Below are 13,913 nucleotides of genomic sequence, written 5' to 3'. Positions count from 1 at the left end.
ATTAACACCAATGCATCTACTACTACATCAGCAATCTACCTTAATGACTTTAGCAGTCCATCTGGACATGGAAACTTGTTAGGATGCAGCTCCATCAGTTTGCTTAGTGCTGCTTCCCATGTGACTGTAATTTTGCTAAGGATGCTCTCTCACTTCCGTCTCCTGATATATCAGTATTATTGAAATGTTTTTGTATCTTCTACATTGAAGACAGAGCAATATATGTGTTCATTTCTTCTACTATTTCCTTATTATCTACTGTTTACCTGTCATTCAGACTCTTTACAGGACTAAAATTCATTACTCAATATTTACCTTTATTTACCTGTAAAAACTCTTACTATCCATTTCTCATATTCCTAACTAGTTAATTTTATAATTTCTTCCTTTTGTTTAACCTTTTAGTCATTCTCTGCCATTCTTTATATTCGAAGCAGTTGTCTGATGTGCAGTCATCTTTGTCGTGTGTGTGGTGCTGGGAAAACACAGCAGGTCAGACAGCGTCTGATGAGCAGAAGAATTGATGTTTCAGGCATAAGTCCTTTATCAGGAATGTTTGCACTGCTGTATTGTTTGTTCCTTAAGATTGATGCTTTCCCTAACTTCTTTAGTGAATTGTGGATAGATTTGTCTTAAAAGTAAACATTTGCTTATTCTGAATATTCTGAAAAATCCCCATAAACTGTGTCTCTATTAATTTATCCCCTAACCTATTTTTCCAAGCTCACTTCAGTTAACATGCTTCCCTACCTTACTTATGTTTAAAATATTAGTCTTGGACCTCATCTGCTTCCTTTCAAACTGGTTGTAAACTTAATCATACTATTGCCACTACTACTTGGTGAGGCCTTAATTCTGAGGTCATTTGTTAATCTTGACATGTTACACAGCACCAAGTCTAGTACAACCTACTGTCTGGTTCGTGCCAGAACATGTTCATCTAAGAAACATTCTCAACATGATGAGCTGCTCATCCAAAGCCACTACTGCCAGTCTGTGTTTTTTTCAGGTTATATGCAGATTAAAGTCACCCGTGATCATTGTTGTCCCTTTATTGCAAGCACCCAACATTTCTTCTGGTACACTTTGTCCCACATTATGAGTACTGTTAGGGGACCTGAAGACCACTCCCATTAGTGGCATTTTTTTTACTGCTATTCCATAATTCCACCTAAATTGATTCTACATCCCAATCTCTTTAACCAAGGTCATCTCTGACTATAGCGTAGATAATATCCTTGATTAGCAGTGCTCTCCCTTCAATTTTACTTAGCTTCCTATTCTTCTTGAACGTCATATTTTCCTCAACATTTTTGACACAATTCTTGTCATTGCAAAGCCAGTGGCTGTCAGATCGTATTTATTTCCTTGAGTCTCTGCAATCAACTTGCTTGCTTTTTGAATGCTATATACATTCAGCTACAATTTAGTTTTAACATTTTGTTATCTTGTAGAATCTAAATTTTGTATCTTCCTAGATATTTTCACTCTGCTCTTCCTGCTATTCTCTGGCCCTCTTTTCCCACATTACTATTTCATTCTCTTACATTCTCTACTTTTTAATAGTTGAAAATGCGTTGCTGGTTAAAGCACAGCAGGTCAGGCAGCATCCAAGGAATAGGAAATTCGACGTTTCGGGCATAAGCCCTTCATCAGGAAGGGCTTATGCCCGAAACGTCGAATTTCCTATTCCTTGGATGCTGCCTGACCTGCTGTGCTTTAACCAGCAACGCATTTTCAACTGTGATCTCCAGCATCTGCAGACCTCATTTTTTACCCTCTACTTTTTAATACCTCACATCTGTCCCACTTGATACCTTGCCCACTCTATTTAATTTAAAGCCCTGTCCATTTGCCTAGATATGCAGTTTGTAAGAATACTAGCACCAGCACAGTTCAGATGTGGACTGTATAAATGGTGCAAGCCCCACTTTCTTCAGAAATGATGCCAGTGAGTCATGAACCAAACCCCACTTCTTTCAAACAAGTCTTCATTTCAATTTCCTTATTCTAAGTCATAATATCGATTGTGAATAGCTGAAATCCCAGAACTGATCCTTGTAGCATCCACTACTTGCAGCCTGCCAATTTGAAAATGCGCTGTTCAGCTCTACCTGTAGTTTCTGTTCATTAACCAGTCCCCATCTATGAAAATATATTATCTTCCATTCTATGAGTCCTGATTTTGCATTATTAACCACTGTGTGGCCCCTTATTGAATGCCTTCTGGAGTGTCAGATAAAATCACAGTCAGTTTGCCAGTTTAGAGATTTCGACAAAGCTGTATAATAGCAGACTATGTTGATAATAGGTTAATAATGTTATGCTATAGATGATGGATGCTTCGTTTGGTGGGATCCCGCCTTTTAAGATATGCATGTATAGCAAATGTCCCTGTTTCTCTGTAACATTGGATATGGGGCTGTGGTGGATGATGGTAGGTTGTAATCAGCAGCTTCTCCCCTCCAAAATGAAAGATGAGCTGTGACGAGCACTATAGTTACACAAAAACAGCAACAATGGCCACCCCTCACTGACTTTTGATATTCCTGGGTGCAAACTTTTTAAAAAAAAATCTACATTATGTTTGCATCACTTGTCTTTCTCTTGCTCCCTGATAACGTCACTACATTTGTCTAGTTAGGTACCTCTGATGTTGTGGGTTCCCGTGCAGTCTTTTGACATCTGGACTCAAATCAAAATCAGATCAATGGGATAATTGGTTTCAGTGTTCTTTATGAAATTAGTTTCTGCAATCTGAATTTCGAGTGGTGCCGATGTTAGAAGTTGGCATTCACCATGATCAGTGAAACATCATCTTAACGAGATAAGAAATTCTTCTTATCTTTAAAATTCTTCTCCTTTAAAAGAATCTGCTTAGATATGTCATGATACAGCACCAGAGCTACTGGGACTTGAACATGGATCTTCTTGCCCAGAGGCAGGGATATTATCAGTACACCATAGGATCCCTACATACTGCTTTATATTTGCGTAGGTACTAGACCATCTAGAATGCACTGCTGATGTGCTCCAAGCAAGAACTATATGAGAATGTCATATCTGCATTCAGCACTTTTAGACCACTGAGACATATGACCAGACTGTTCACTGGTTGAGTAATTTTTTTATGGTCTGAGTGAGTTGGACTTATCCTGTAATTATTTCTGCTGACTTGGAAGTGTTTGACACCAGTACTGATACAAAGTGGAGAAATATTTTATTCCACACCTTTGATAGACATAATCTAAGTTGGTAAATACTTAATATCTTGTAAAAAAAATCTAATTGTCTTTGTTTTATAGTTATCTGTGGCAGATTCCACTGACTTATATTACAAGCCATTCCAAAACTGTCCAGAGGCACTTGATGAGAACAAAAAATGGTAAATAACATTCATTATATTTTTCTGTAATTTAGGATTCTTGACAATTTAATACCACCTTAGAGATCTGGTAAGGTGATGAACCAATGTTCTTGTGTGTTCACTAAACACTTTCTTTGAAAATGACATGAAAATATTCTATAAATATTAAGAATGACAAAAGCTGTAATTGTTTTTCTCTTAATTGTCTTTTCCACATCTCTTACTACAATTTCTTCTCTCACCTTATTGACTTACCATTGAGCATGTATCCAGGTTCTGCTTCCCGGCCTATCCTGGACAAATGGCCAGTCTTCATTTGTGGACCGAATCAGAGTGGCTGTAGGCTATTCTACAATACAGTGCAAATAGTGGAATAGATTTACTTTTGCCACATGCATGTACTGTAAGGGAGGACCACAAGATACTGGCCTGTGTCGGAATATTTTTCTGATTTTCTGATCTCTAGCACAAGGGTCTTGTGGCACAGTGACCTTGTCTTGGAGCCAGCAATCCTGGTTCAAGTCTGATCTGTCCTGGAGTGTATCACAGCATATCCAAACTATTGATTAAATGACTAAGTCATGCAAAGGAAAAAAAGCTGGGTTGATATCCCCAGAAGCTTATTGCTGTTACTTTATACACAGTACTCCAGAAATGTAAATGCAGAATAATTTCCATAACAAAAGATATAATCTTATCATTGCTCAATAAGTATGGACATTATTAAATTTAATAAAAGCTGGGTTCAATCTCCTGGTGGAAATTGCTTGTAATTCGTTGAATGTTTAAAGAGTGAAATGGGAGTTTTGATGGCAGTTTACATAAAAAAGCTATGTTGAGAGGCTCTTGTCAGCCAGTAATAGGCACCCTGCTAAGGACCTGGGAAGCTTGTATTCAAGTTCTTTTTGCTCCAGAAGTATGTAATAACATCTCAGAACAGGTTCATTACAAAATTTGAAAAACAAAATTGGATTTTGAGGGTCATCTGGTGCAGTGGTAGGGTGCCTGCTTCTGGGCTAAAGTTCCATCTTCTCTGATTGTGTGTGTATTTTTTTTAAGAAAGCAGAACTAGGCCGTTTAAAAATTTTTAAAAAGGTGGGATCTTTGCCCCTGTTGAGTAGTGTTTGTGATAATTAGTCATTGGGTATCTTTATTAATACGGTGTTGGTTTAAGATGTTGAATTAACTGGCAACAGCCTGCTGCTTTCATAAAGGTAAGTACATTCTGCACTGAAGGGTGAAAATTCATATTGTGTTTTCCCATCCCATCAGCATGAGTTTCGGGGGCAAAACCATCCCCTCTCTGAGGGCATGTCACACACCAATTTATTGGCTAGCGGGCTGTTAAATGGATCATTTTATTCAGAGGGTTTGAGTTCTGCCAGCTAATCAAATAACCGCCAGCTCTCTCTTCCCAGCAGCACTACCAGAAGCAGTAGTAACTGCTTGTATTGCATCCGCTGTGCAATGCAGATTGTTGATGCTGGGTGGAATTATATATAGCCAAGCTGGTAGATCCTGGTGATGTTGGTAGAGCCTCATCAATCATTGGCCAGTGCACAGATATTAAAAGAGCAATGTGAAAAGGGTCTTTGCTCACAACTCCAGTAATGCTATTCATAGGACATAATGTAGGCAGAACATCTCTTTGTAGGGAGGCACAGTGGCTCAGTGGTTAGCACTGTGGCATCAGAGTGTCAGGGATTCGATTCCACCTCAGGCAAATGTCTGTGTGCAGTTTGCACATTCTCTCCGTGTCTGCGTGGGTTTCCACCAGGTGCTCTGTTTTCTTCCCATAGTCCAAAGATGTGCAGGGTAGGCGGATTGGTCATGCTAAAAAAAAAGTCCATATTGTTCAGGTGGATTAGCCATGGTAATTGTGGAGTTCCAGGGATAGGTTCCTGGAGTTCCTGGGTCTGGGTGGGATGCTTTTCAGAGGGTTGGTGTGTGCTTGATGGGCTGAATGACCTCCTTCCATACTATAGGGATTCCATGATCTGTGTTACTAAAGCAAGTGTAACTGCAATAATTCTGATGCTGAAACTTTCAACCTTCTCAAACATGCAGTTAGTAGCCTGGAGGCTGGGCTAAATCTGGTTGTGGACTTTCGCTCAGCAATTGATGTGTGATGATCTAGACCAGACTGCGAAAAAAAAACTGCAAATGATTCATTTCTGCCATGTTAGGGGCCAGTTGGATAAGTGTTTAAAAGTTATCCATGATGATGTCACTGGCTATCAAATACCCAGTTGGCTTTGTCATCCTTCCTCTTCTCCAGCAGTGAGGCCAGTATGTAAGGAGTATGAACATCCATTACTGGCACTTACTCTAAGCCTGGATACTTCAGTGAGACTATGGGCAGAGGAACTTTTGCTCCAGTGTGTTTAGTACAATTTGAAATGATTTGTCCTTTGTCTTTGCAAAGGAAAAAGGACTGTGCTCTATGTATACCTTGTGATTTCTTTTGTAAAGACTAGATTAAAAAATAACAGCTAATGATGTTTTTCATGTGGCCTACAGAGGCTTACAAAAATGATGTGTCAGCTGACGTATTCTGTGAGCAGGTCTTGATTTGATTTCTCCTCCACTCAGATGTTATCACTCTTTTGGAGGAAGTGAATTGGATAAAGTTCAATGTGGATATGAATGGTTATTACATTGTTCATTATGAGAATGACGGATGGAACGCATTAATCAAACTACTGAGAGAAAATCACACTGTCCTCAGCAGCAATGACCGAGCCAGCCTGATTAATAATGCCTTCCAGCTTGTGAGGTAAAGAATGTAATTGCTTTTCACTTTGTGTGGATACACAAGAAAGAGCTTTATAGTGTTTAGTGACAATATCCTGGTTCATAAAGCTAATATTACAGTGTCAAATTTCCAATATTATATGCAGTTAAAATGGGCACTGTAGTTAGTTAGTGAAGAAAAGTAGGTTAATGTTGGGTACAATTGGGATTACTGCTAACATGGAGCATAAACACCAACGTTTGGGGTCCTGGGTCCTGTTCCTGTTGTATAATTTCTATGAATTTTAAGAATATATCTGAATATGTTTTAAGGATGTTTTTGGATATTTCTTTCATGAAGTCTCTTCTTTTGCTCTGTCGCTGACAGGAACTTACGTTGAAATAACTCAAGGTTTTGCTGCAGTGGTCATCATATACATTTTCTATCATGGCTCAGGTTGATTTATCCCATCTTTAGCGTGAGAATATAAAGGTCAGGTGCATAAACAGACTGCTTCACTGGCACTCGGGGCAGCACATTGGCTCAGTGGTTAGCATGCTGCCTCACAGTGCCAGGGACCCGGGTTTGATTCCAGCCTTGGGCGACTGTCTGTGTAGTTTGCACATTGTCCCTATCCCTTTTTCCTTCAGGTGCTCCGGTTTCCTCCCACAGTCCAAGGATGTGTAGGTCAGGTGAATTGGCCATGCTAAATTGTCCATAGTGTTAGGTGTATTAGTCAGAGGGAAATGGGTCTGGGTGGGTTACTCTTCAGAGGGTCAGTGTGGACTTGTTGGGCCACAATGTAGGGAATCTAATTTCAAAAAAGATACCAAGAATTGAATCCTTGGCTGCATTGTGTCAGTAACACACAAATAAGAATTATACTCGATTATATTCAACATAGCAATCCTGTAACCTGGAACTCTAGATTATTGGACCAATACATTGTGAAATATTCCCTGGTGGCTCAGTAGGTAAATATTGTGTAATATGATACTGAGTGAATGCAACCAGAAGGTACCAAGTTAATATTATGAATGAACAAAAAGCAACATACTGCAAATACTAAAATTTGAAACAAAAGAAAATACTCAGCATGTTGGACATGAAGAGTGATACAAACTTGGTGCAGGGCGAACATTTTAAAAAGGTTATTCTTGTTGTTTGACCGACTCATGGAGTTTAATAATACTACACTTGTATTGTGTATCCAGTATTTGTAGTCTTGTGTACTGAAATAATAGTGCTGTCTATCAAACCTAATAAATAATTGTTTAGGTAAGCCATACATTATTGTACTTTGACTCACATTTCGTAGGCATGACTATCACAACACCACAACTGATTCGTTTTTTTTTTGTCAATTAGTATAGGAAAACTGCCTCTTGACAAAGCCCTGAATTTGACACTTTATCTGAAGAAAGAAATCAGTACCATGCCAGTCTTCCAAGGCATGAATGAGCTCATACCCATTTACAAGCTTATGGAAAAGAGAGAAATGGTGGAAGTTGAAAATCAAATGAAGGTAAGATTTATTACAGTGACATATAGTTCTGTTTAATTTGGCACCAACTGACAAGAAAGCTTAACTTTGAAATCATGTTTCTTTCCCTTGCACAATGTGGTGATGATGCTTGTGGACACCATATGGGGTTGGTCAGTTAAATCTTTTGATGGTCTGCATGGCTCTGTTTTGTTTTTATTTATAACTCTGAGAGCTAATGTTTCCTAAACATTGAGGAAAGTAAAGATGTAAGGAGGACCAGACCCATGAGGTAAATACATTTGTAGCACTGTACCAGCTCGCTCAAGTTGCCACTTACATTCACAATGTAAAATGAACTGTTCTTAATTTCAACAAGGTGTCCAAAATGCCCTTCCTTCCAGGTCTTTCCAATCTGGAAATTTCTGACTGCCACCCTACTGCTCACATTTTCGCAGCTATGAAAAGAAAGAAAATATCATATTCTTACATAGTACTAGAAAATCCAGCCACCAGTCGCCCATGCATCCACAAATCAGTTTCAGATCATTGTAGTTAAATACTACTGATGATGTTAATGTGAAGTCAGATACTCCTTCAAGCCAATATCTGCTTCTTGGATGAAATAGGATTTTACAGGCTACAGCAGTAGTGATTGTAATGAGGTCAGACAGGTGGACCACATTGAATATGAGATCCCTGATTGGAGCTGTTAATTTGGTCTAATCATGGAGCCCTGGCTGACATATAATCAGGCATGTCAGAGATTCTGTTCACTCTGAGAGCTTGCTCTGAGAGAGCTGGATCAGTTTCAAGGACTCTTCACGTGCAAATAAAGGGCGATTTGGTGATGAAATACTGGCCTCTGGAGTTATTTCAACAGCCAGATAAAAAGAAACACTGCACAATAGCTATCCTGGCAAAGAAAAAAGCCAAACCCCTTTAAAACCCACTGTGTGGCCCTGATAAACCATGTAAAGCAATTGTGATGGAAAGGTATTGATTAAATTCTTCCAATCAGTTTCCTCAACTTACACTCCAAATTTGCACCATTAAATTCATAGCATCACCCTTCGCCTTAGATGACCAATCACTGTCTAGTTGCATAATATGAGTTTAATCAGCTAACTAAGATTGACAATTAATAGTTTCTGCTGTATCTCCATATCAACCATGGTCCAACCAAACAGTTTCCTCTTCTCAAGCTAAATAAATTGGTGTTTGATTTCTAAATTCAATTTCTTAAATACAAGTTCTGATAACAAAAGGTTTGGAATTTGTGTCTCTTTTTAGCAAAGTTTTTCTTCAAAAGTGATGTGTTTAAAGGGTAGGACAACTCTACCCAGGCTTTCACTTGTAATAAGATAAATTAGGAAGTGCATGGTGGAACATACATTGCAGATTTTTCCCACTAGAATTCCATCCAGCTTGTGCCTCTGCATGGTTTTCTGAGAGAATGAAGACCAGTGACATAGCTGGCAGGTTTAAGATGGAAATAATGGATTTTTCTCTTTAAACTAGAATGGCTAATGTTGGTTTTTAAAAGTTTCAGAATAGAAGTTTTCATTTTGCATCTGGTGCTCTTTGTTAACTTTGGAAACATTGTTTGCTTGAGGGGCTGACTTGAACAATTGCTGGGAGTACGTAAGTAGCGACAAGAAGACAATTTATCAGGAATGTTAAATCAGGCAAAAAATTAAGGTTGAAAACCTAATTTCTGACAGGCTCAGCTGTCAACTCATTATTAACATGGATGAAGACTGAATGGGGATGAGTGATTTCCACTTGAGTGATCATTTTTGTTAGAAAATATATCCTGCATACCTAAACATTAGTTGAAAATGTGTTGCTGGTTAAAGCACAGCAGGTTAGGCAGCATCCAAGGAATAGGAAATTCGACGTTTCGGGCATAAGCCCTTCATCAGGAATGAGGAGAGTGGGCACATCCAAGGAATTTCCTATTCCTTGGATGCTGCCTAACCTGCTGTGCTTTAACCAGCAACACATTTTCAACTGTGATCTCCAGCATCTGCAGACCTCATTTTTTACCTAAACATTAGGACATGGTTCTCACTTTCAATCAATATTTTAAATAAATTTTCTGCCTGTTTGAAGTTGTTGCTTCCAATGCCAATGTCATTCTGCATAAAAGTATAAAGTGGATGGAATTTCAGTCAGATAAAATTGCTACACATTTTTCACCATGGAGTACTTAATTTACTTCTTACTACAATTAGAAGCCTGAAATAGTTGTCATACATTTTACTTCCATGATGCTCATTCATATGCAATTCCTCTGTTGACATATTCTTTACTGATGTATTATGACTTGGGTTTTGAGTATTTTGGAATGGCAAGATATTTGTATCATCAATAGCCACAGCTGAGGTGCCAGAAGATTGGAGATTGACTACTGTGGTGCCACTATTTGAGAAAGGTGGGTAAGGAAAAGCCAGGGAACTATCAAGCGGTGATCCTGACTTCAGTGGTGGGCAAGTTGTTGGAAGGAACCTTTAGGGATAGGATTTGTATGTATTTGGAAAGTCAAGGACTGATTTGGGATAAGCAACATGGTTTTGTGTGTGGCAAATTGTGCCTCACTAATTTGATTGAGCTTTTTTGAGTAGTAGTGAACAGGATTGATGAGGGCAGAGCAGTGGATGTGATCTATATGGACTTCATGATTTGGAGGTGCCGGTGTTGGACTAGGGTGGGGCAAGTTAAAAATCACACATCACCACGTTAAAGTCCAATGGGTTTATTTGGAAGCACTACCTTTCGAAGTGCTGATTCTTTATCAGGTGGTTGTGGAGCAGAATCATAAGACACAGAATTCATAGCAGCAGGATTGCAGTATCATGGAATATATTAAACAAGTTTAGCATGAGTCTTTCATCTTTTAGAATGATCATGTCAGTTTTGGTTCCTTCATATGTAGATTCCAGAACTTTTTTTTAAAGTTACATTTTCAAGATAGTTTTAACAATACGTGCCATCTCAGCTCAGATAATGCATTGAAGGTGTGAGGTTAAAGTCAGTATGTGTTCCAATGTTAGGTCAGACTGATTCTATTTCTAAAGTGGGATTTATAGAATCTTACATGGTTTTATGCAGTTTTTGAGCAAAATAAAATGTAATCCTGCAAGGACAAATTCACCCCACAAACTTGAATGTGTGTGCATGCAGGGGAGACTGAGTGAGTGTGTGCATGTGGATGTGTGTGTGGGGGTGTGAATGACTGTGAGAGAGTATATGTACACGTGTGAGTGTAATGGGGTATAAGTCTGTGAGAGGGTGTGTGGGTGTGAGTGTGGGGGATGTATAGAACATAGAACATAGAACATAGAAAAATACAGCGCAGTACAGGCCCTTCGGCCCTCGATGTTGCGCCGACCAAAGTCTACCTAACCTACACTAGCCCAATAACCTCCATATGCTTATCCAATGCCCGCTTAAATGACCATAAAGAGGGAGAGTTCACCACTGCTACTGGCAGGGCATTCCATGAACTCACAACCCGCTGAGTAAAGAATCTACCCCTAACATCTGTCCTATACCTACCACCCCTTAATTTAAAGCTGTGTCCCCGAGTAACAGCTGACTCTATTAACATATGTTAACATATGTTAGCATATGAAAACTTGTGAATGAGAGAGGTGCGTGAGTGTGTGGATCTGTAGGAGTGTGTGTATGTGTGCGTGCTTGTGTGAATGTGTGTGTGTGAGAGAGTGTATAGTTCATTGGGGTCACTTGTAGTGAATCCAAGGTCCCGCTTGAGGCCATTCCCATGGGTACTGCTTGGCCACTTTGCGATGTTGCCTGTCCTGAAGTCCGCCTTGGGGCATGGCCACCCGAAGGTCCGAGGCCAAATGTCCTGGAACATTAAGTGTTCCCCAACTGGGAGGGAATACTTCAGTCTGGTGCTTGACGTGCGGTGTCCACTCATTCATTGTTGGAGCGTCTGCTCGGTATCGTCAATGGTCTTCAGTAAGGTGAGTGACAAGGTTCTCGTGGTAGACTGGTTAGCAAGGTTAGATTTCATGCAAAAGAGGGAAAACTATCTATTTGGATACAGGTAGAAGGCAGAAGGTGATCGTGGATTATTTCGGACTGGAGGCCTGTGACCATCGATGTGGCCACAAAGATGCATGCTGGGTTCACTGCTTTTCATCATTTATACAAATAATTTGGATGTTAACATAGGAGGTATAGTCAGTAAGTTTACAGATGATGCCAAAATTGCAGGTGTAGCGGACAGTGAAGAAGATCACCTCAGAATACAAAGGTTTCTTGATCAGGTGGGCCAATGGGTGACAGATGGAGTTTAATTCAGATAAATGCGAGGTGCTGCATTTTGAGAAAGCAAATCTTAGCAGGACTTATACACTTAATGGTAAGGTCCTGGGGAGTGTTGCTGAACAAAGAGACTTTGGAGTGCAGGTCCTTGAAAGTGGAGTCGCAGGTATATAGGATAGTGAAGATGGCATTTGGTATGCTTTCCTTTGTGGTCAGAGCATTGAGCATAGGAGTTAGAAGGTCATGTTGCAGCCATACGGGACATAGGTTAGGCCAATATTAGAACATTGTGTGCAGTTCCAGTCTGTCTGCTATAGGAAGCATGTTGTGAAACTGGAAAGGGTTCAGGAAAGATTTACAAGGATGTTGCCAGGGTTGGAGAGTTTGAGCTATAGGGAGAGGCTGAATAGGGTGGGGCTATTATCCTTGGAGCATTGAAGGCTGAGGAGTCACCTTGTAGAGGTTTATAAAATCATGAAGGGTATGGATAGGGTAAACAGACAAGGTCGTTTCCCCAGGTTTAGGGAGTCCAAACTGAGAGGGCGTAGGTTTTAAGGTGAGAGGAGAAAGATTTAAAAGGGACCTAAGGAACTGCATTTTCATGCAGAGGGTGGAGCATGTACGAACTGAGCTGCCAGAGGAAGTGATGGAGGCTGGAACAATTGCAACATTTAAAAGGCATCCGGAAATGTATATAAATAGGAATGATTTAGAGGGATATGGCCAAATGCTGGCAAATGGGACTAGATTGATTTAGGATATCTGGTCAGCATGGACGAGTTGGACAGAAGGGTCTGTTGCCATGCTGTATATCTCTATAACTCCAAGTTAATACAGGTTAGGTTTTTGCATATTGATTACCGCTGCTGGTCATGTGCACTATTAAAATCAATTGCTGTTCTTGTGGTGACTGGAAGTGGAGCTAGAGAATTGATCTCCAGTTTTCCCCTCAGGTTAGATAGATCTAACCTCCCTGAAATTCTACTCGTTAACAAGGAATAACTGGGTTAAAGGTAGTTAAACTTGCTGAAACCAAACCAGCAATTGTAAATAATGTCTATGCAAATTCACCATTAACATGTAATAAATGTGTACTGGATTATCATATGAGAAAGCATGTAAAGATAGCACAAACTAATTTTTTCAAAATACCTTGATTAAGGTGTGGGTTTTTCTCATTCTAAGTGTACATCAGGTCATTTTATATCATTCCACAGAAGCAATGTTTCAAAATTGTGGTTTTTCTTTGTTCCTAGGATGTTGGTGTTACTGCTTAAGCCAACATTTATTCCTAGTTGCCCAGAGGGCATTTAAGAGGCAATGTTATAGGTCTAGAATCATATATAGATCAGTCCAGGTAAGGATAGCAGCATTCCTTCCAAAACATTAGTAAATCAGATAAAGTTTTGCAACAATCGATAGTGGCTCTACAGTTGCCATTGCACTAGCTTTTTACTGAATTTAGAATTCTCCATCTGTGAAGATGAAATTTCATGCTGAATATTCTAGATTCTAGTCCAGCGACATTGCCACTGCCCTCTCCTGTTTATATCATGTAACATTCCATTATTTCTCCTCTTACTAAGTATTCAATGTAAATCCATTGCTAGATGGGCTGGGAGGGAACTAGGGATTTCAACCACAAACCATGTATTTTCATCTCAAAATAGCTGGACCATTGGCAGATAGTGTAGTGCAGACTGTGGGCAGTCATTTATATGCCAGATTCAGTTTTCAGACAAGTCTATAATTGGATAGCTAACATACCTATTTTCATTTTTACTGATATCATGCTTGTGAACGGTCGCTTGTCAAGAGACAGCAGGTCAGTGAGAAATTGCACTCTTTTCACTTTGAAACTGAGCTTATAATATTTTGATCCAGAGTGATGAGTGTTCTTCACTGTGGGGCCTCTGTGGAATGTGACTGGATGAACTCTCGTACCAAGTCCAGAAGCTGCTTTATGTCATGAATGTTCCACAGTGGCGCAATCCTTTTGGTTTCCTTCACTGCACTTTTGGCAGAATGATTTG

At 39.6% G+C, this 13,913-nt stretch overlaps 1 protein-coding gene across 3 annotated transcripts in view; it reads left to right on the top strand.

The window, feature by feature from the left end:
* The window catches only part of LOC132823247 (endoplasmic reticulum aminopeptidase 1-like), an 89,332-nt gene that overhangs the window by 56,046 nt on the left and 19,373 nt on the right, over positions 1–13,913 (top strand). For all 3 annotated transcript variants that reach the window (XM_060836904.1, XM_060836911.1, XM_060836895.1), the window contains 3 exons: positions 3,306–3,385; positions 5,960–6,143; positions 7,470–7,626. In XM_060836904.1, coding sequence (XP_060692887.1) covers positions 3,306–3,385; positions 5,960–6,143; positions 7,470–7,626 — 421 coding nt within the window. The remainder of the gene's footprint in view (positions 1–3,305; positions 3,386–5,959; positions 6,144–7,469; positions 7,627–13,913) is intronic.

This window comes from Hemiscyllium ocellatum, chromosome 2 (genome assembly GCF_020745735.1).
Source record: "Hemiscyllium ocellatum isolate sHemOce1 chromosome 2, sHemOce1.pat.X.cur, whole genome shotgun sequence".
In the NCBI taxonomy this organism is placed as follows: domain Eukaryota; kingdom Metazoa; phylum Chordata; class Chondrichthyes; order Orectolobiformes; family Hemiscylliidae; genus Hemiscyllium; species Hemiscyllium ocellatum.
The sequence above is the reverse complement of the archived record's forward strand: the minus strand, read 5'-3'. Positions and strand labels throughout refer to the sequence as shown.